Raw genomic sequence first — 22,267 nt, 5'->3', positions numbered from 1 at the left:
CTCTGGCCATCCTCTTGTTCCTCACATAAATGTAGAATGCCTTGGGAGTTTCCTTAATCCTACCCGCCAAGACTTTTTCATGTCCCCTTCTAGCTCTCCTAAGTCCATTCTTCACTTCCTACATGGCTACCTTGTAACCCTCTAGAGCCCTGTCTGATCCTTGCTTCCTCAACCTTAAGTACGCTTCCTTCTTCCTCTTGACTAGCTGTTCCACATCTCTTGTCATCCAAGGTTCCTTCACCCTACCATCCCTTCCCTGCCTCATCGGGACAAACCTATCCAGCAGTCGCAGCAAGTGCTCCCTAAACAACCTCCACATTTCTGTCGTGCATTTCCCTGAGAACATCTGTTCCCAATTTATGCTCCCCAGTTCCTGCCTAATAGCATTGTAATTCCCCCTCCCCCAATTAAATATTTTCCCATCCCGTCTGCTCCTGTCTCTCTCCATGACTATCGTAAAGGTCAGGGAGTTGTGATCACTATCACCGAAATGCTCTCCCACCGATAGGTCTGCCACCTGGCCTGGTTCGTTGCCAAGCACCAAGTCCAACATAGTCTCCCCTCTAGTCGGCCTATCTACATATTGAGGCAGGAAACCTTCCTGGACACACCTGACAAAAACTGCTCCATCCAAACTATTTGCACTAAGGAGGTTCCAATCAATATTAGGGAAGTTGAAGTACCCCATGTCAACAACCCTGTTACTTCTGCACCTTTCCAAAATCTGCCTCCCAATCTGTTCCTCCATGTCTCTGTTGCTATTGGGGGGTCTATAGAAAACTCCCAACAATGTGACTGCTCCTTTCCTGTTTCTGACTTCCACCTATAATGACTCAGTAGACAAACCCTCCTCGACGACCTCCCTTTCTGCAGCTGTGATACTATCCCTGATTAGCAATGCCACTCCCCCACCTCTTTTACCTCCCTCCCTATTCCTTTTGAAACATCTAAACCCCGGAACATCCAACATCCAATCCTGCCCCTGTGATATCCACGTCTCCGTAATGGCCACAACATCGTAGCTCCAAGTACTGATCCATGCTCTAAGTTCATCACCCTTATTCCTGACACTTCTTGCGTTAAAATAGACACACTTCAACCCATCATACTGGCTGCAACTTTGCCCTGTCAACTGTCTAACCTTCCTCACAGACTCTCTGCACTCGGTATCTGCCTGTTCAACAGCTACCCCATCCACTGATCCGTAGCTCCGGTTCCCATCCCCCTGCCAAACTAGTTTAAACCCTCCCGAAGAGCTCTACCAAACCTCCCGCCCAGGATATTGGTGCCCCTCCAGTTCAGATGCAACCCGTCCTTCTTGTACAGGTCCCACCTTCCCCAGAACGTATCCCAATGATCCACATATCTGAATCCCTCCCTCCTACACCAGTTCTGTAGCCACGTGTTCAGCTGCACTCGCTCTCTGTTTCTAGCTTCACTAGCACGTGGCACCGGTAACATCCTGAGAATACTACTCTGCTCGTCCTGCCTTTCAGCTTCCAACCTAACTCCCTATATTCGCTTTTCAGGTCCTCATCCCTTTTCCTAGCTAGGTCATTGGTACAGATATGTACCACGACCTCTGGCTGCTCCCCCTCCCCCTTAAGAATCTGTAGACTCGGTCCGAGACATCCCTGACCCTGGCACCCGGGAGGCAACATACCATTCGGGAGTCTCCTCAGATACTGATGCAGTCCGTGTCCACATGCAGCAAGACCTGGACAACATTCAGACTTGGGCTGATAAGTGGCAAGTAACATTCGTGCCACATGAGTGTCAGCCAATCACCATCTCCAATAAGAGAGAATCTAACCATCTCCCCATGACATTTAATGGCATTACCATCACTGAATCCCCCACTATCAACATCCTGGGGGTTACCATTGACCAGAAACTGAACTGGTTAAATACTGTGGCTACAAGAGCAGCTCAGAGGCTGGAATTCTGCTGTGAGTAACCCACCTCCTGACTCCCCAAAGTCTGTTTATCATCTACAAGTCATTAGTCAGGAGCAGGATAGAATACTCTCCACTTGCCTGGATGAGTGTGGCTCCAACTACGCTCAGGAAGCTGGAAGCTCAACACCATCCAGAACAAAGCAGCCCACTTGATCGTCACCTTAAGCATTCACTCCCTCCACCACCGACACACAATGGCAGCAGTGTGTACCATCTACAAGATGCACTGCAGCAACTCACCACACCTCCTTCAACAGCACCTTCCAAACCTGCAACCTCTTCCACCTAGAAGGACAAAAGCAGCAGATGAATGGGAACACCACCACCTGCAAGTACCCCTCAAAGTCACACACCATCCTGACTTGGAAATATATTACCGTTCCTTCACTGTCGCTGGATCAAAATTCTGGAGCTCCCTCCCTGACAGCACTGTAAGTATACGTGTACCAGATGGACTGCAGCAGTTCAAGCTCAATGTCCACAAACCATGAAAGAGTAAAAAAAAATGAAAGGGAAATACTGTTTCACAAATTTATTAGAGTTTTTTGTAAAAAGCATGGTGGATAAAGGGGAACCAGTTGATGCAGTGTATTTGGATTTCTAAAAGGCATTCAATAACGTGGCACATAAAGGATTACTAACACAAGATCAGATCTCATGGTGCTGGGGGTGATATATTAGTACAGATCGAGGATTAACTAACAGGAAACAGAAGTCTGGATAAATGGGGTATTTTCAGGTTGGCAAACTGTAGCTAGTGGAGTGCCACAGGATCACTGCTGGGGCCTCAACTATTTACGATCTATACTAATGACTTGGATGAAGGGTGTATTATAGCCAAATTTGCAGATGATACAAAGATAGCTTGGAAAGCAAGTTTTGAGGAGGGCACAAAGTGCAGAGATATAGATAGGTTAAGTGAGTGGGCAAAAATTTGGCAGATGGAATACAATGTGTGAAAATTGGGAGGTTGTCCACTTTGGCAGGAAGAATTTAAAAAGCAGATTTACATGGAAAGAGATTCCAGAATGCTGCGGTGCAGAGGGATCTGGGTGACCTTGCACATGATTCACAAAAGTTTAGCCTCTGACCTGCTCTTGTAGCCACAGTATTTATATGGCTACTCCAGTTCAGTTTCTGGTCAATGGTAGCCCCTAGGATGTTGATAGTGGGGGATTCAGCGATGGTAATGCCGTTGAATGTCAAGGGGAGATGGTTAGATTTTCTCTTGTTGGAGATGGTCATTGCCTGGCACTTGTGTGGTGCGAATGTTACTTGCCACTTATCAGCCCAAGCCTGGATATTGTCCGGGTCTTGCTGCATTTCTACACTGACTGCTTCAGTATCTGAGGGGTCACGAATGGTGCTGAACATTGTGCAATCATCAGCGAACATCCCCACTTCTGACCTTATGATTGAAGGAAGGTCATTGATGAAGCAGCTGAAGATGGTTGGGCCCAGGACACTACCCTGAGGAACTCCTGCAGTGATGTCCTGGAGCTGAGATGATTGACTTCCAACAACTACAACCATCTTCCTTTGTGCTAGGTCTGACTCCAGCCAGCGGAGGGTTTTCCCCCGGATTCCCATTGACCTCAGTTTTGCTAGGGCTCCTTGATGCCATACTCGGTCAAATGCTGCCTTGATGTCAAGGGCAGTCACTCTCACTTCACCTCGAGTTCAGGTCTTTTGTCCATGTTTGAACCAAGGCTGTAATGAGGTCAGGAGCTGAGTGGCCCTGGCGGAACCCAAACCGAGCGTCACTGAGAAGGTTATTGCTAAGCAAGTGCCGCTTGATGGCACTGTTGATGACACCTTCCATCACTTTACTGATGATTGAGAGTAGGCTGATGGGGTGGTAATTGGCCGGGTTGGACTTGTCCTGCTTTTTGTGTACAGGACATACCTGGGCAATTTTCCACATTGCAGGGTAGATGCCAGTGTTGTAGCTGTACTGGAACAGCTTGGCTAGGGGCGCGGCAAATTCTGGAGCACAGGTCTTCATTACTATTGCCAGAATATTGTCAGGGGCCCATAGCTTTTGCAGTATCCAGTGCCTTCAGTCATTTCTTGATATCACGCGGCGTGAATCGAATTGGCTGAAGTCTGGCATCTGTGATGTTGGGGACTTCGGAGGAGGCAGAGATGGATCATCAACTCGGCATTTCTGGCTGAAGATTGTTGCAAATGCTTCAGCCTTATCTTTCGCACTGATGTGCTGGGCTCCCCCATCATTGAGGATGGGGATATTTGTGGAGCCACCTCCTCCAGTTACTTGTTTAATTGTCCACCACCATTCACGGCTGGAAGTGGCAGGACTGCAGAGCTTCGATCTGATTCGTTGGTTATGGGATCGCTTAGCTCTGTCTATCGTATGCTACTTACACAGTTTGGCATGCAAGTAGTCCTGGGTTATAGCTTCACCAGGTTGACACCTCATTTTGAGGTATTCCTGGTGCTGCTCCTGGCATGCCCACCTGCACTCTTCATTGAACCAGGGTTGGTCTCCTGGCTTGATGGTAATGGTAAAGTGGGGGATATGCCGGGCCATGAGGTTACAGATTGTGGTTGAGTACAATTCTGCTGCTGCTGATGGCCCACAGTGCCTCATGGATGCCCAGTTTTGCATTGCTGGATCGATTCGAAATCTATCCCATTTAGCACAGTGATAGTGCCACACAACACGATGGACGGTATTCTCAATGTGAAGGCGGGACTTCTTCTCCACAAGGACTGTGCGGTGGTCACTCCTACCAATACTGTCATGGACAGAAGCATCTGCGGCAGGCAGACTGGTGAGGACGAGGTAAAGTATGTTTTTCCCTCATGTTGGTTCCCCCACTACCTGCCGCAGACCCAGTCTAGCAGCTATGTCCTTTAGGACTTGGCCAGCTCAGTCAGTAGTGGTGCTACTGAGCCACTCTTGGTGATGGACATTGAAGTCCCCCACCCAGAGTACATTTTGTGCCCTTGCTACCCTCAGTGCTTCCTCCAAATGGTGTTCAACATGGAGGAGTACTGAGTCATCAGCTGAGAGAGGGCAGTAGGTGGTAATCAGTAGGAGATTACCTTGCCCATGTTTGACCTGATGCCATGAGACTTCATGGGATCTAGAGTCGATGTTGAGGACTCCCAGGGAAACTCCCTCCCTACTGTATACCACTGTGCCACCACCTCAGCTGGGTCTGTCCTGCCGGTGGGACAGGACATACCCGGGGGGATAGTGATGGCAGTGTCTGGGACATTGTCTGTAAGGTAGGATTCCGTGAGTATGACTATGTCAGGCTGTTGATTGACTAGTCTGTGGGACAGCTCTCCCAACTTTGGCACAAGCCCCCAGATGTTAGTAAGGAGGACTTTGCAGGGTCGACAAGGCTAAGTTTGCCGTTGTCGTTTCCGGTGCCTGGGTCGATGCCGGGTGGTCCGTCCGGTTTCATTCCTTTTTATTGACTTTATAGCGGTCAGGTACAAATGAGTGGCTTGCTAGGCCATTTCAGAGGGCATCTAAGAGTTAACCACATTGCTGTGGGTCTGGAGTCACATGTAGGCCAGACCAGGTAAGGACAGCAGATTTCCTTCCCTAAAGGACATTAGTGAACCAGATGGGTTTTTACAACAATCGACAATGGTTTAATGGCCATCATTAGACTAGCTTTTAATTCCAGATTTATTAATTAAAATATCCCTTTGCAGACTCCTTGGGCTGTATTTTACTGCCCCCCAATGTCAGGGAGACCCAGAAAATACCTCCAGGAGAGGCCCGCAACTGCCCTCAACACCGGGAAGGCCCCGCCCCATATTACCAGTGGCGGCGAGGCCGCGTGGCAGCCCTCCCCGCCGCTTGGCTGCGGCATCACAATTTAAACATTAATACATTAAAATGAATGAATTAACTACTCAGCTGCTGCCGCTGGCTGTCCTACTGCAATATTCTGGTCGGTTGCCGGAACTCCCGCGACTTTGGATCTCTGTTTGGAGATCCGAGGTGGAACACTGGTTGGGGGGGGGGCGGAGCAGGCAAGTTTTCAGGGCGGGGGTTGGGGGCTGGGGGGCAGGGGAGAGCGGGTAAAAGTACTGCGATTGGTGGAGGAGATGGTGGGAAGGGGTTGAAGGTAACAGATGATAAACCGGCAAGATCAGCGGCGAGCTGGAAAAATGTCCTCTTCACAACTTACTGTCCTATCTATCTTTGTGGCATCAGCAAATTTAGCAACTATACATTCTGTCCCTTCATCCAAGTCATTGACATAGATTGTAAATGGTTGAGGCCCCAGCACTGAACGCTGTGGCACTCCACTAGTTACAGACTGCCAACCTGAAAACGACCCATTTATGCCTACTTTCCTGTTAGCTAACCAATCCTCCATCCATGCTAATATGTTACCCCTTATACCATGGGCTTTTATTTTATTTAGTAACCTTTGATGTGGTACCTTGTCAAATGTCTTCTGGAAATCCAAGTACACCACACCCACAGGCTCCCCTTTATCCACGTTGCTTGTTACTTCCTCAAAGAACTCTAATAAATTAGTCAAACCCCTTTCACAAAATCATGTTGACTCTGCCTGATTGCATTGAGATTTTCTAAATGACCTGCTATAACCTCCTTAATAATGGATTCCAGCATTTTCTCCATAACATGTTAAGCTAGCTGGCCTGTAGTTTCTTGCTTTTTGTCTTCCTCCTTTCTTGAATAGCAGCGTTACATTTGCTATTTTCCAATCTGATGGGACCTTTCCAGAAAGAAGGGAATTTTGGAAAATTAAAACCAATGCATCCACTATCACAGCATCCACTTCTTTTAAGACCCTAGGATGAAGTCCATCAGGACCTGGGGACTTGTCAGCTTTTAGTTCTAATAATTTTCTCAGTACCCTTTCCCTGGTGATGGAAATTGTTTTAAGTTCCTCCCTCTCTATCAACTCTTGATTCATGATTATTTCTGGGATGTTATTTGTATCCTTTACAGTGAAGACAGATGCAAAAAATCTGTTCAGTTCCTCCACCATTTCCTTATTTTCCATTATTAACTCCCCAGAGAACCACTCACTTTACTTACTGTTTTCCTTTTTAAATACCTGTAGAAACTCTTACTACCCGTTTTTATATTTCTAGCTAGCTTTCTCTCATACTCTAATTTCTCACTCATTATTCTTTTACTCTTTCTTTGCTGTTTTTTTAATATTCTGTCCAATCTTGTGACCTGCCATGACTCTTTGCTGAATTGTAAGCCTTTTCTTTCAATTTGATACTCTCTAACTTCCTTAGTTAGCCACAGACGGTGCATCCTTCCCCTAGAGTCTTTCTTTCTCACTGGGAATGTATCTTTGCTGAGTGTTATGAAATATCTGCTTAAATGTCTACCACTGCATCTCTATTGACTTATCCCTTAACCTAATTCCCAGTTTACTCTAGCCAGCTCTATCTTCAAATCCTCATAATTACCCTTATTTAACTTTAAAACACTAGTCTTAGATCCACTCTTCTCACCTTCAAACTGAATGCGAAATTTGATCATGCTGTGATCACTGCTACCTAGGGGCACTTTACTATGAGGTCATTAATTAATCCTGTCTCATTACACATTACCAGATCCAGAGTAGCCTGCTCTCTGGTTGGCTCTAGAATGTGCTGCTCTAAGAAACTGTCCCGAAAGCACTCCATGAACTCACCTTCCAGGCTACCTTTGCCAATCTGATTCGTCCAAGCTATCTGCAGATTAAAATCATCCATGATTATTGCCGTACCTTTCTCAAGCCCCCATTTCTTTCCTTCCTGTAAACCCCATCCTACACTGTGGTTACTGTTTTGGGGCCTATAAACTACTCCCCCAAGTGACTTCCTACCTTTACTATTTCTTACCTCTACGCAAACTGATTCTACATCTTGTCTTTTTAGATTTAGATTTAGAGATACAGCACTGAAACAGGACCTTCAGCCCACCGAGTCTGTGTCGACCATTAACCACCCATTTATACTAATCCTACACTAATCCCATATTCCTACTCCATCCTCACCTGTCCCTATATTCCCCTACCACCTACCTATACTAGGGGCAATTTATAATGGCCAATTTACCTAACAACCTGCAAGTCTTTTGGCTGTGGGAGGAAACCGGAGCACCCGGAGGAAACTCACACAGACACAGGGAGAACTTGCAAACTCCACACAGGCAGTACCCAGAAATTGAACCCGGGTCGCTGGAGCTGTGAGGTTGCGGTGCTAACCACTGCGCTGCCCCTGTCTTTAGAACTCAGGTCACCTCTCTCTATTGTACTGTCATCCTTAATTAACAGAACTACCCCTCCACCTTTTCCTAGTTTCCTGTCCTTCTGAAACGTCATGTACCTTTGAATATTCAGGTCCCAGCCTTTGTCATCTTGCAGCCTTGTCTCTGCAATGGCTATCAGATCATACATCCTCATTTCCATTTGAGCTATCAATTCATTTGTTTTGTTACAAATGCTACGTGCATTCAAATACACAAATTTTGTTTTGTCTTTTTACTATTTACACAACCTCTAGCCTTGGCTGCTTGCACACTCTCAATTTTGTACATTCTGTCCCTTCCTGCCATGCTCCGATTATTATTTCTCTTATGGCTACCTTGCTCTCTTGCCTTGTCCTCTCTCTCAAACTTATCATATCTTCTCTCACTTGATCCCTCGCTCCCACTACTTAGTTTAATTAGCCTTCACTACTGCCCTAGTTATACGACTCGCCAGAACACTGGTCCCAGCATGGTTCAGGTGAAGACCAACCCAACAGTACAACTCCCACTTTCCCCAGTGCTGGTGCCAGTGCCCCATGAATCGAAACCCATTTCTACCACACCAATCTTTGAGCCCACATTTAACTCTCTTATCTTATTTATTCTACTCCAATTTGCTTGCGGCTCAGGTAAGAGTCATAAAGTTATACAGCACAGAAACAGGCCCTTCAGCCCATCATGTCTGTACCGGCCATCAAACACCTAACTATTCTAATCCCATTTTCCAGCACTTGGCTCATAGCCATGTATGCTATGGCGTTTCAAGTGCTCATCTAAATACTTCTTAAATGTTGTGAGGGTTCCTGCCTCCACCAACTCTTCAGGCAGTGCGTTCCAGATTCCAACCACCCTCTGGGTGAAAAAATTTTTCCTCAAATCCCCTCTAAACCTCCTGCCCCTTACATTAAATCTATGCCCCCTGGTTATTGACACCGCTGCTAAGGGAAAACATTTCTTCCTATCTAACCTATTAATGCCCCTCATAATTTTGCATACCTCAATCATGTCCCCCCTCAGCCTTCTCTGCTCTCAGCAAAACAATCCTAGCCTATCCAGTCTCTCTTCATAGCTGAAAATCTCCAGCCCAGGCAACATCCTGGTGAATCTCCTCTGCACCCTCTCCAGTGCAATCTCATCCTTCCTACAGTGTGGTGACCAGAACTGTACACACTGTACTCTAGCTGTGGCCTAACTAGCGTTTTATACAGCTCCATCATAACCTCCCTGCTCTTATATTCTATGCCTCGGCTAATAAAAGCAAGTATCCCATATGCCTTCCTAACCACCTTATCTACCTGTGCTGCTGCCTTCAGTGATCTATGGACAAGTACACCAAGGTCCCTCTGACCCTCTGTACTTCCTAGGGTCCTACCATCCATCGTATGTCCCCTTGCCTTGTTAGTCCTCCCAAAATGCATCACCTCACACTTCTCAGGATTAATTTCCATTTTCCACAGCTCCGTCCATCCTACCAACTCATCTAGATCGTCCTGTAATCCAAGGCTTTCCTCCTCATTATTTATGACACCACCAATTTTCGTGTCATCTGCGACCTTACTGGTCATACTTCCTATATTCACGTCTAAATCATTAATGTACACTACAAACAGCAAGGGACCCAGCACAGATCCCTGTGGTACACCACTGGTCACAGACTTCCACTCGCAAAAAAAAATCCTTGACCATTAGCCTCTGTCTCTTGCCACTAAGCCAATTTTGGATCCAATTTGCCATATTGCCCTGGATCCATGGGCTTCTTAATCAATCCCCCATGCGGGACCTTATCAAAAGCCTTACTGAAGTCCATGTAGACTCCATCAACTGCTTTACCCTCATCTACACATCTAGTCACCAGAGACTGGATCCAGAGATTATCTTTGAGGTTCTGCTTTTTAATTTAGCCCCTAGCTGTTCATACGCCCTATGCAGAACCTCTTTCCTAGTCCTATTTATGTCATTGGTACCCATGTGGACCATGACAATTGGATCCTCTCCCTCCCGTTGCAAGTTCCTCTCCAGTCCTGAGCAGATGTCCCGAATCCTCGCACCAGGCAGGCAACAAAAGCCTTCTGGACTCTCTCTTGACTGCAGAGAATGGTGTCTATCCCCCTGACAATACTGTCCCCTACTATCACTACATTCCTATTTATTCCCCCCTCTTGAATAGTTTCCTGTACCATGGTCAGTTTGCTCATCCACCCTGTTGCCCCCAATCTCATCCAGACAAGCTCAAAGAACCTCAAACCTCTTGGACAATTGCAAGGGCTAAGGCTGCTCCACTTCTGCCTGCTTGATCCCCTTTCCTACTTTACTTGCAGTCATATCCTCCTGTTCTTGAGCACTGACCAAATCAGAAGATCCTATCCTATGGGGTGTGACTGCCTTCTGGAACAAAGCGTCTAGGTAACTTTCCCCATCCTGATGCATCGCAGTGTCTGTAGCTCGGCCTCGAGCTCCAAATCTGAGCCAAAGCTCCTCAAGCAGAAGACACGTACTGCAGCTGTGGTTGCTGTGAATCACAGTGGAGTCCACGAGCTCCCACATACTGCAGCACATCACCTGCCCTGTCATCCTTATTGTGTTCTAAATAATTAATTCTTTATTTACTTAATTAATAGCCAAAGACTTGCAGGTTGATAGGTAAATTGGCCATTATCAATTGCCCCTAGTATAGGCCTGTTTCAGTGCTGTATCTCTAAATAAATAAATAAAAAGTTTTAATTAATGCCTCTCCCCACCAGCATTTACTGCACTAATTTAAACCTTGGTAATACAATAAACCATACTGCTTAAATTAAAACAGAACAGTAGACTCACCAAATTCTTACTTCCCTTCTGCTTACCTATCTTAATTAATTATAAGGTAGCTACATAAATCATAATTTTACATTTTTTTAATTTACAGCTATTAACACTATTAACACAAGCACCCTAACAGCAGTGTACTAACCTAGCTATTTACAGTTATTCACTAACCAATCACCTTACAGCTTTCCTGTGATGTCACTGTTTGAATTTTTTTCAAACTCAGTCAGCGCGCACCGACTCCAGAAGCTGTTTCGATGTTCCTTCATTGTCACTGGGTCAAATTTCTCCCTCCCTAACAGACTTGTGCATGTACCTAGACCAAAGACTGCAGCAGTTCATGGAGTATCTCACCACTACCTTCTCAACAGCAATTAGGGCTGGGCAATAAATGCTGGCCTTGCCAGTGATGGCCACATCTCATGAACAAATAAAAAAATATATAACAACTTTAACGCAGAGAAATGTCCCAAGGTGTTTTACAAGGGTGTAAGCAGAAACAGAGCAGTACAGTAAAAGGCAGGTGAAGTTCCACTTAAACTTTGTAGTGCTTTGGTCAGGCCAGCTCCTAGTATTAACTCCAGTTTTGCCAGAAGTATTCAAACATTTTAGAACAGTGACAAATGAAACCTGGAAAATCTAACCTAAAGGAACCACTTGCTGACAGCTTCAGAATTCAGGTAACTAGATTCCTAAATGGGAGAAATGCTCACATTGCAGTCCAAAGGAATGCTGTGTATCCCTTTCCTGCCCTCCACTGACTCACAGTTGATGGAAAAATCACTTGAAGATCAGGAAATATCCAACAGCCTTAGATGATATGCTATGATGGCAGTGGGATTAGAACTATTGCAATTAGGATCATTGTAGCCAGCCATTTACTGAGATAAGCTACTCCTCAATTGTGAAAGAACTAATTTTCTTTGTAAAACTGTGCATGAGAGAGGAAAATTACATATTAGAAATAGTTTTACTATTATTTTTACTATTGTTAGTTGTAGATATACATGACACATTGGTGAGATTGTGTAAACATTTCTATACCAAAGTTTTGGATTTGACAGACTAAAACATGTTAAAAGGTGGGATATTGAAAAAAGATGGCTGTTGTTTTGACATCTGGTGCTTGGTCAGCATGAAAGGCTCAGTTTTCATTCGCTGCTTGAAGGATGGAAACAAGCTGGCACAGTTATAAAAGACAACAAAACCAACTTTTGCACAGCGAATCTATAGGCCCATTTAATCCAAGCTGTTCCAAGAATGATAATTAAGTCCTTTAAGATTTTCTTCTTTGCATATATTTTATGTACACTGTACTTTTACTATTTACTGAGTTTTGTGCTTCATATTGCTGTTGTATTGTAAATAAGGTCAGCAGCTGTGTTAGTCTACAAAAATTCCACTCTCGGTGATTACATTTGCCATGTTAAGAAGAGCTTGAATAGTGCATTGCAAGCCAATATTAAATCCAGTAAGCAGATTATGGCAAGTCGAAGAATTGTCGGTCGCTTAAGCATGCACCTCTAAGGACAAAGTGCAATAAATATACATCTTTCTTATTGAACAGGATACATTCCATTTGAGAACCAATTTTAGACTGTTGAAAGAAATGTATTTTCTTAAAAATGGTGGCACCGGACCAACTTTAGCTGTACCTTAGCTATGGTGCCCAGGATTGCATGATGATTAGCTCATACTCCTGCTTCTTAAAGCATTCTAGCATAGGGGTTCTCCAAACTAGTTCTTGCCCAAAATGAAAAACTCCAGCACCTGAGTTTACAACTTTAGTGGGATCTCAAGATCAAGATACACATCAAGCTGCACCCCAAGTTGTCCATCATCAACTGTTATATCAAAAATGCAGTCTGACCAGTGTTGCCATCTCAAACTTAATTTAACACTCTGTGGGAGACAGGGAAGAAAGATGGGCATTGGGGCCTCATCGTTTCACTTATGCCAAATACCCTAAGGATGAAGTAACTCACATCCAAAGTGTTTTTACTTTGCTATGCCTAAAAATGTGACTTAGTTGTCCCTTTCAACTCCTTCAAAAGAGCAGCCTGGGCTTTACCCTACACCAGAAACCTCTTGCACTTTATTTGAACTTAAAAAGAATGCATCATTAAATTTTCTAGAGAATGAATAAACAAGACTCCACCAGGGACCTGTAGAACTGGTTAAAATGTGTCTGGTTAAATACTACTGAAACTGCTGTTGGTAGATTATCCCACACAATTTTACTTCTTCTTTGGCCTCCTTATCTCGAGCGACAATGGGTAAGCGCCTGGAGGTTGTCAGTGGTTTGTAGAGCAGCGCTTGGAGTGGCTATAAAAGCCAATTCTAGAGTGACAGACTCTTCCACAGGTGCTGCAGATAAAATTGGTTGTCAGGGCTGTTACGCAGTTGGCTCTCTCCTTGCGCTTTTGTCTTTGTTCCTGCCAACTAAGTCTCTTCGACTCACCACACTTTAGCCCCGCCTTTATGGCTGCCCGCCAGCTCTGGCAATCGCTGGCAACTGACTCCCACGACTTGTGATCAATGTCACAGGACTTCATGTCGCGTTTGCAGACGGCCGGTGGGTCTGATACCAGTGATGAGCTCACTGTACTTGGGGATCCAGCCATCTTCCATGCGGCTCACATGGCAAGCCATCTCAAGCGCACTGGCTCAGTAGTGTGTATAAGCTGGGGATGTTGGCCGCCTCGAGGACTTCTGTGTTGGAGATACGTTTCTGCCACCTGATGCCAAGGATTCTCTGGAGGCAGCGAAGATGGAATGAATTGAGACGTCGCTCGTGGTTGACATACGTTGTCCAGGCCTCGCTGCCATAGAGCAAGGTACTGAGGACACAGGCCTGATACACGCGGACTTTTGTATTCCGTGTCAGTGCACCATTTTCCCACACTCTCTTGGCCAGTCTGGACATAGCAGTGGAAGCCTTTCCCATGTGCTTGTTGATTTCTGCATCGACAGGTTACTGGTGATAGTTGAGCCTAGGTAGGTGAACTCTTGAACCACTTCCAGAGCATGGTCGCCGATATTGATGGATGGAGCATTTCTGCTGTCCCATGATGTTCGTTTTCTTGAGGCTGATGGTTCGGCCAAATTCGTTGCAGGCAGCCGCAAACCTGTCAATGAGACTCTGCAGACACTCTTCAGTGTGAGATGTTAATGCAGCATCATCAGCAAAGAGGAGTTCCCTGATGAGGACTTTCCGTACTTTGGTCTTCGCTCTTAGATGGGCAAGGTTGAACAACCTGCCACCTGATCTTGTGTGGAGGAAAATTCCTTCTTCTGAAGACTTGAACGCATGTGAGAGCAGCAGGGAGAAGATGATCGCAAACAGTGTGGGTGCGAGAACACAGCCCTGTTTCATGCCACTCAGGATAGGAAAGGGGTCTGATGAGGCGCCGCTATGCTGAATTGTGCCTTTCATATTGTCATGGAATGAGGTGATGATACTTAGAAGCTTTGGTGGACATCCGATCTTTTCTAGTAGTCTGAAGAGACCACGTCTGCTTACGAGGTCTTTGGTGAGATCAATGAAAGCAACATAGAGGGGCATCTGTTGTTCGCGGCATTTCTCCTGTAGCTGACGAAGGGAGAACAGCATGTCAATGGTCGATCTCTCTGCTCGAAAGCCACACTGTGCCTCAGGGTAGACACACTCGGCCAGCTTCTGGAGCCTGTTTAAAGCAACTCGAGCGAAGACTTTCCCCACTATGCTGAGCAGGGAGATTCCACGGTAGTTGTTGCAGTCACCGCGGTCACCTTTGTTTTTATAGAGGGTGATGATATTGGCATCGCGCATGTCCTGTGGTACTGCTCCCTCGTCCCAGCACAGGCAAAGCAGTTCGTAGAGTGCTGAGAGTATAGCAGGCTTAGCACTCTTGATTATTTCAGGGTAATGCCGTCCTTCCCAGGGGCTTTTCCGCTGGCTGGAGAATCAATGGCATCACTGAGTTCTGATTTTGTTGGCTGTACATCCAGCTCATCCATGACTGGTTTGTACTGGAGTTCCCCAGGGATCCAGTGTTGGGACCGTTGCTTTTCCTGATATGTATTAAGGACCTAGTCCTTGGTGTGCAGGGCACAATTTCAAAGTTTGCAGTTGATACGAAACTTGGAAGCATTGTGAACTGTGAGGAGGATGGTGTAGAACTTCAAAAGGACATAGACAAGTTGGTGGAATGGGCAGACAGGCGGCAGATGTAGTTCAATGCAGAGAAATGTGAAGTGATTCATTTTGGTAGGAAGAACGTGGAGAGACGATAAAGGTAAAGGATGCAATTCTAAAGGGGGTGCAGGAGCAGAGGGACCTAGGTGTAAATGTGCATAAGTCATTGAAGGTGGCAGGACAGGTTGAGAGTGCGGTTAATAAAGCATAGTATCCTGGGCTTTATTAATAGGGGCATAGCGTACAAGAGCAAGGAAGTTATGTTGAATTTGCATAACACACTAGTTCGACCTCAGCTGGAATACTGTGTCCAATTCTGGGCGCTGCATTTGAGGAAAGAGGTGAGGGCATTGGAGAGTATACAGAAAAAATTCACGAGAATGGTTCCAGGGATGAGGAATTTCAGTTATGAAGTTAGATTAGAGAGTTGGGACTGTTTTCCTTGGAGAGGTGAAGGCTGAGAGGTGATTTAATAGAGGTATTCAAAATCATGAGGTGTCTGGACAGAGTAGACAGAGAACTGTTCCCATTTGTGAAAGGATCGAGAACGAGAGGGCACAGATTTAAAATCTTTGGTAAGAGAAGCAAAAGTGACATGAGGAAAAACTTTTTCTCGCAGCAAGTGGTCAGGGTCTGGAGTGCGCTGTCTGAGAATGTGGTGGAGGCAGGTTCAATTGAAGCATTCAAAGGGGAATTGGGCAATTATATGCAAGGGAATTCTCCTCTGCAGCCTCTCAAGGATCCTCACATCCTTCCTGAAGTGTGGTGACCAGAACTGAATGCATTACTCCAGTTGGGGCCTAACCGGAGCTTAATAAAGGTTCAGCATAACTTCCCTGTTTTTGTACTCAATACCTCTATTTATGAAGCCCAAGATCCCATGCGCTTTACTAACTACTCTCTCAATATGTCCTGCCATCTTGGTGACATACAAAGATGCACATACACCCCCAGGAGGGAGACATACATTGGTGTCCCCCACGTGTCGGTATACAAGCTACTACCTTTTGATTCATGTTAATGACCTGGACTTGGATATACAGGGCACAATTACAATTTTTACAGATGATATGAAACTAAAATGTAGTAAATAATGAAGATATTAACAGGCTTCACTAAGACTTGGGTAAAGTAGTCAGACAGATGGAAGTTGAAATTTAACGCAGATAAGTGTGAGGGGATACGTTTTGGCAGGAATCTACATTCTTCCAGTGGTGGAGAAAATGAATGTTTAAGGTGCTGGATGGGGTGCTAATCAAACATACTGCTTTGCCCATGATGGTGTTGAGCTTGGTGAACATATCCTCCCAGTAGAAGTTTTCAGTATTTTTTTTATTTAGAGATACAGCACTGAAACAAGCTCACCGAGTCTGTGCCGACCAACAACCACCCATTTATACTAACCCTACAGTAATCCCATATTCCCTGCCACCTACCTACACTTGGGGCAATTTACAATGGCCAATTTACCTATCACCTGCAAGTCTTTGGCTGTGGGAGGAAACCGGAGCACCCGGCGAAAACCCACGCGGTCACAGGGAGAACTTGCAAACTCCGCACAGGCAGTACCCAGATTCGAACCAGAGTCCCTGGAGCTGTGAGGCTGCAGTGCTAACCACTGCGCTGCCCTCTTTGATACTTATATGGGTTGTCACCAGGTTTCTTGGAGGCACCCAAGATCACGTCGTTGGCACCAGCTGGACCTCATCGTCACAAGGCGAGCCTCCTTAAACAGCGTTCAAATCACACGCAGCTTCCACAGTGCGGACTGCGACACCGACCACTCCCTGGTGTGCAGCAAGGTTAGACTCAAACCAAAGAAGCTGCATCACTCCAAGCAGAAGGGTCACTCGCGCATCAACACGAGCAGAATTTCTTATCCACAGCTGTTACGTAAATTTCTAAATTCACTTGAAAAAGCCCTTCAAAACAATCCCACAGGGGATGCAGAGACCAAGTGGGCCCACATCAGAGACACCATCTATGAGTCAGCAATGACCACATATGGCAAACGTGTGAAGCGGAATGCAGACTGGTTTCAATCTCACTTTGAAGAGCTGGAACCTGTCATAACCGCTAAGCGCATTGCACTGCTGAACTACAAGAAAGCCCCCAGCGAGTTAACATCCATAGCACTTAAAGCAGCCAGAAGTGCTGCACAAAGAACAGCCAGGCCCTGCGCAAATGACTACTGGCAACACCTATGCAGTCATATTCAGCTGGCCTCAGACACCGGAAACATCAGAGGAATGTATGATGGCATTAAGAGAGCTTTTGGGCCAACCATCAAGAAGATCGCCCCACCTTAAATCTAAATCAGGGGACACAATCACTGACCAACGCAAGCAAATGGACCGCTGGGTTGAGCACTACCTGGAACTGTACTCCAGGGGAAATGTTGTCACTGAGACCGCCCTCAATGCAGCCCAGTCTCTGTCAGTCATGCATACAAACCTTCCTCCAGCCTGAAAAACAATGTCATGCAGGCCCTCACCTGCCAAGAATGAGGCACATTAATTTTGCCACATGGACATTAAATTTCAAATTGTTGCTGGGAAGAGAAGGCCTGTTACAAGGACTGCCAGACCTTGGCTGGAAAAAAACACATTTACATACTAACAGACATTGAAGGCAGGGAAGTGCATTCTATTCCCTGCTAAGATGATACAATACACATAGCCAAGACGTGGTCAGACCCAGTTAGTCACATGACTAACCTGCTTAGCAACCTGGGTTTCTGAATTGTACAGTTTGAACTGAGAGTCTGCAGAAAGCAGAAAGTCCTGGACTGAAGACTTCCTGTCTGTTCTCATCTCTTTCTCACAAGCCTCTGAATCCAATGAAGATACATGAACCCCAAGAGAGAAAAGTCTCCAACAAACAAGGTTCAAGAAGAATACTGGGCCCCAACGAAAAGCAAGATCTACCTACAATCAATCAAGGACTCTACAGTGAGTTTCAAGAACCATAACAACAACTCTTCAGATACTGCCTCAAATCTTTCCACTTTATTTTTCTTCTGTTCTTTTCTGTCCCTACTTGCATGTGTGCATCGCGTATGCATGCCAGCCTGGGGTGCAGCGTGTATCCGTAGGCATTCACCAAATTATAGTTTAAGTTTAATAAATTTCAATTTTTCTTCTTTAAACCTAAGAAAGCCTGTTTGTGCTGGTTTCTTTGCCTTATAATTGGAAAGCGGTGAAAAAGGATTTACCAAGGGGGAAGCTAAAAACACGGTGTGTTTAAAATTAAACCGTTATGATAAGACCAGGTGAAGGCTGAAAGGGAACCCCAGACCTCTTTCTCACCTGGTCGTAACAATCCATTAAACACTAGTCTTTGTTTCCTGTCACTCGGCCAACTTTGTATCCATGTTGCTACCATCCCTTTTATTCCATGTATCCATGTTGCTACCATCTTGTTTAGTCCCTTCGAAAACCTGGTCTGTATCCTGCTGGGCATCTCCTTGACTGTCTGGATCACCCTTCTACTGATCTTCAGCATTGTACCTGCCATCACTGGTGTGTCCTTTGGCATCCGCAAGCACTACATGAAAACCCTGCTCAAAATCTTTGAGCGGGCAACACTGCTGATAGAAAGAGGAGCCCACGAGAGAAAACACCTGATCTACAAAACCAACTCTAATGGTATAATAATGAAGGAACCCACATCTCTGAAGGAGGAGATAAAGGAGATGCAACAGAATGGGAGCAACAGATCCCCGGACAGCCGGAAGTTTGAAATGTCGGATATCTTCTACTCCTGCAGGAAGGGTGTCGAGACCAATGTGGACAGTGATGTATCAAAACGATTCACTGCAGAAGAGTTGAAATCTTGGAATTTGATGATGAGAACTAATAATAATTTTCAGTGCATCAGCCTTCGCCTGACTGTCCTGTGGGGGCTGGGTGTCTTTGTATGGTACTGTTTTCTACTTCCACTGAGGGTTACCCTGGCAATTACTGGCATTAGCTTGTTGGTGATTGGAATGACCATGGTGGGATATTTATCGAACGGCTGTTTATTTATTTATTTATTTAGAGATAGAGATAGAGATCAGAGGACAGAGATCGCATTCTTGTTACAAGAAGGCTGAGCGAACATGTAAGAGACTAGGCTAAGCTTCCAATTCTGATTTTCCCAAAAGGAACGTGTATTAATTAATAAAAAACACAAACTATAACGGCTCCAAATTGTTATCCACAGCATATGACAGCAATGCTTCTTTAAATTACATGTCAACTTGCATGAAATAAGACATCTGAAATCAGATGATTGATGGTAAATGTATCTTATGAAAACATGCTTTTTATGAAATGCTTAACACTGAATATTTGAGCATTCTTTTATCAGAAATATGATTTGCAGAATAACATTCAACTTGAGTTCTATGTTTGTCAGCAAGGCTTCTCCCCGCCCTTCCTCCACACCCAGCGAACAACTGGGACGCAATTACCTTTGCATGGTGCAAGTCTACGCCATACATGGAAAGCATCTTGGCATTTTCCAGAAATTGAGCATCAGCCTGGGCTGGAGTTAAACCCCTGGTATAGAAACAAGGAAGATAAATGTAAAAACATAAGGACACATGGTTATGTGGTCAGTTCCCTCTTCAAAAAAACTTGGCTAATTAAGCAGTTCAGATCATTTTCCATAAATTATTTGCAGCATACTTTTTTTTTTAAAATGTGATTAGAGTAGATTACCTGACGAATTAGTAACTGCAAAGGTGCAATCGGCCAAATGGCCTCTTCCTGTGATGTGATTTCTATGATTGCAATTTGGGCAATTTAAGACTGTTTTGCTCATTCAGAATTAAAATACAATATAAAGATATAAATTTTCAATCATTTCTGCTCAGTACATGTTTAAGTAATGTTCGGCCCAAATGTAGACACTTTCAAAAAAATAAGTACAACTTTACCAGAGTCTTCTGCATTTATTCTTCATTATGCAAATCATCCACATAGCAGAAGAAAACTGACCCAGCAATGAGTCGGGGGAATGGAGGAGAATCAGTTATGGGACAGTTGCTTAAATCTGTTAGGAACAGAGTGACTTGAATATTTGAACAAGTAGAGTTCATCAAAGAGAGGTCACATCTAGTTGAATTTTTGCAGAGGGCGCTAACATGACAGATAGCAGAATATCTATAGGTCAAGTAGTTTTTCCCACCTCTTACCACCTGCTGCAGGCCTAATCTGGCAGCTATTTCCTTCAGGACTCAGCCAGCTCAGTCAGTACTGGTGCTATCGAGCTATTCTGAGTGATGGACACCGAAGTCCCCGACCCAGGGCGGAACTTTAAAAAATGCACGCCAAAGAGCTGCTATGATTCCAAGCGCGGCGGCTCATTTAAATAGTCGGGACGGGCTGCTGCCCCCGATCATGTGGAGGGGTGGGCTACCAGTCCCCGGCAATGGCGTCAGCTGCCTGTGCACAGGCGCTGATGCCATTTTTAAAGGGCTGTTAGCCCTACCAGCAAATTTAAATATTTAAAGAAAGATTAAATGAAATTAAATAAATACATCTCTTTTGCCCCTCTCCCACCCCCCATAACAATTTAATTAATTATTTGCCCTTCCCCCCAACACTTACCTTTACCATCTGACCTTCCCCCACCCCAACTACACAAACTTTAAACAATAACCCTTCCCCCCCACCATCCCCTACACCCGTGACGTTAATTTGACCCCGTTTCCACTCTCCCCCCACCCACACTGAGAAACTTACCTCCTACCCCCCTCCCCACCAGTGTCGCACCTCGTTTCCCCGGATGGGGATCTGAAGGCATGGCAGTACCTGGTGCTGGGATGAAGATGCTGCTTAAAATCCAGCCCCCAGAGTACATTCTGTGTCCTTGCTTGTAAAGCAGATTTACTTCCCAAAAGGACATTAGTGAACCAGATGGGTTTTTACAACAATCCAGTAATTTCCTGGTCACCATTACTGATGCTAGCTTTTTATTCCAGACTTATTTCATTTACTGAGTTTAAATTCCCCAGCTGCCATAGTGGGATTTGAACTCATGGCTGCGGATTGTCACTAGTCAAGTAACATAATCACTGTGCTATCATACTGGCATGACCCATCATCACATAAATATGAATGATTTCAATGTTCTGTTCACACAGCCAATGATGAGTCAATGTTGAAACTTGAACATTGTGGTATTCCTGAATTACATTTTGTGGAACATGGAGAATGCTGCTCTTTTCCCAACACTGAAAATAGATCGATGAGGTTTTTTTTCCTAATCAAACATTGTTGAGCATATTTCTTCTAACATTTGATTCTCTCATACTGGAATGGAGCACAACACACATTTTGATTGCAGGGTTGCTTTATGTTTGAAAGAAATCAATTTTGAACATCCCTGTAACTAAGATCACCTTCCTGACAATACTGCAATGTCAGGATCTTGTGCTGAGTTGAGAACAGATTTCACACTTAAAAAAAAAAACCTCTTTTATGACATTCTTTTGTGATGACTAGGAAAGGTCCATCACATTCTACTTCAATTATGAAACAGGAATCAGGGCCCTCCAATGGCTCAGCTAGATAAGGCATAACTAACCAAAACACACAAACCAAGTTCCATCCTTGGTCTGTGATAATGGTAGGGGTGCTTGGATTGGTCTCTGTGCACAGTTTAGGGAGGGGGGGGGAAAGTCAACCAGGGTTCCTCTCCTGGAAGCTGATAGAAATCAGATAAGAACAGGAATGGACTCAATTTGTGATGCTTCATGTGGTTGAATAGCCTGCAAACATTCACTTCTGCAATTCTCAAAGATGACCAAAGTTCACCAATACACAACTATGAAATGGCAAAAAGCTTTGCAACTGGAATGCAGTGTAAAAACGCAAGCAGAACTCCACGTCATATTAAGAACGTTGAAGGATAAGATTTTGAATATTTAACAGAATTGGCAAATGGTGATTTCAAACATTTCCTGGCTTAGAAGGCAACAACTTTTTGTTGGGAATAGTCCAGACTATGCAGCATAATGGGAGGCAATGACACCATGCATGGTGCAAATTTCTTAAAGGAACATCG

At 44.9% G+C, this 22,267-nt stretch overlaps 1 protein-coding gene and 1 pseudogene across 8 annotated transcripts in view; one reads left to right on the top strand and one right to left on the bottom strand.

Moving 5' to 3' along the window:
• The window catches only part of epb41l2 (erythrocyte membrane protein band 4.1 like 2), a 124,317-nt gene that overhangs the window by 63,385 nt on the left and 38,665 nt on the right, over positions 1–22,267 (bottom strand). For all 8 annotated transcript variants that reach the window (XM_068025086.1, XM_068025079.1, XM_068025111.1 and 5 more), the window contains exon 6: positions 19,668–19,755. In XM_068025086.1, the coding sequence (XP_067881187.1) occupies positions 19,668–19,755 (88 nt within the window). The remainder of the gene's footprint in view (positions 1–19,667; positions 19,756–22,267) is intronic.
• LOC137353501 (glycerol-3-phosphate acyltransferase 4 pseudogene) lies at positions 8,699–19,307 on the top strand (annotated as a pseudogene).

Source organism: Heterodontus francisci, chromosome 3 (genome assembly GCF_036365525.1).
Source record: "Heterodontus francisci isolate sHetFra1 chromosome 3, sHetFra1.hap1, whole genome shotgun sequence".
NCBI lineage: Eukaryota > Metazoa > Chordata > Chondrichthyes > Heterodontiformes > Heterodontidae > Heterodontus > Heterodontus francisci.
Note: the sequence above shows the minus strand (reverse complement) of the source record. Positions and strands in the feature narration are given on the sequence as shown.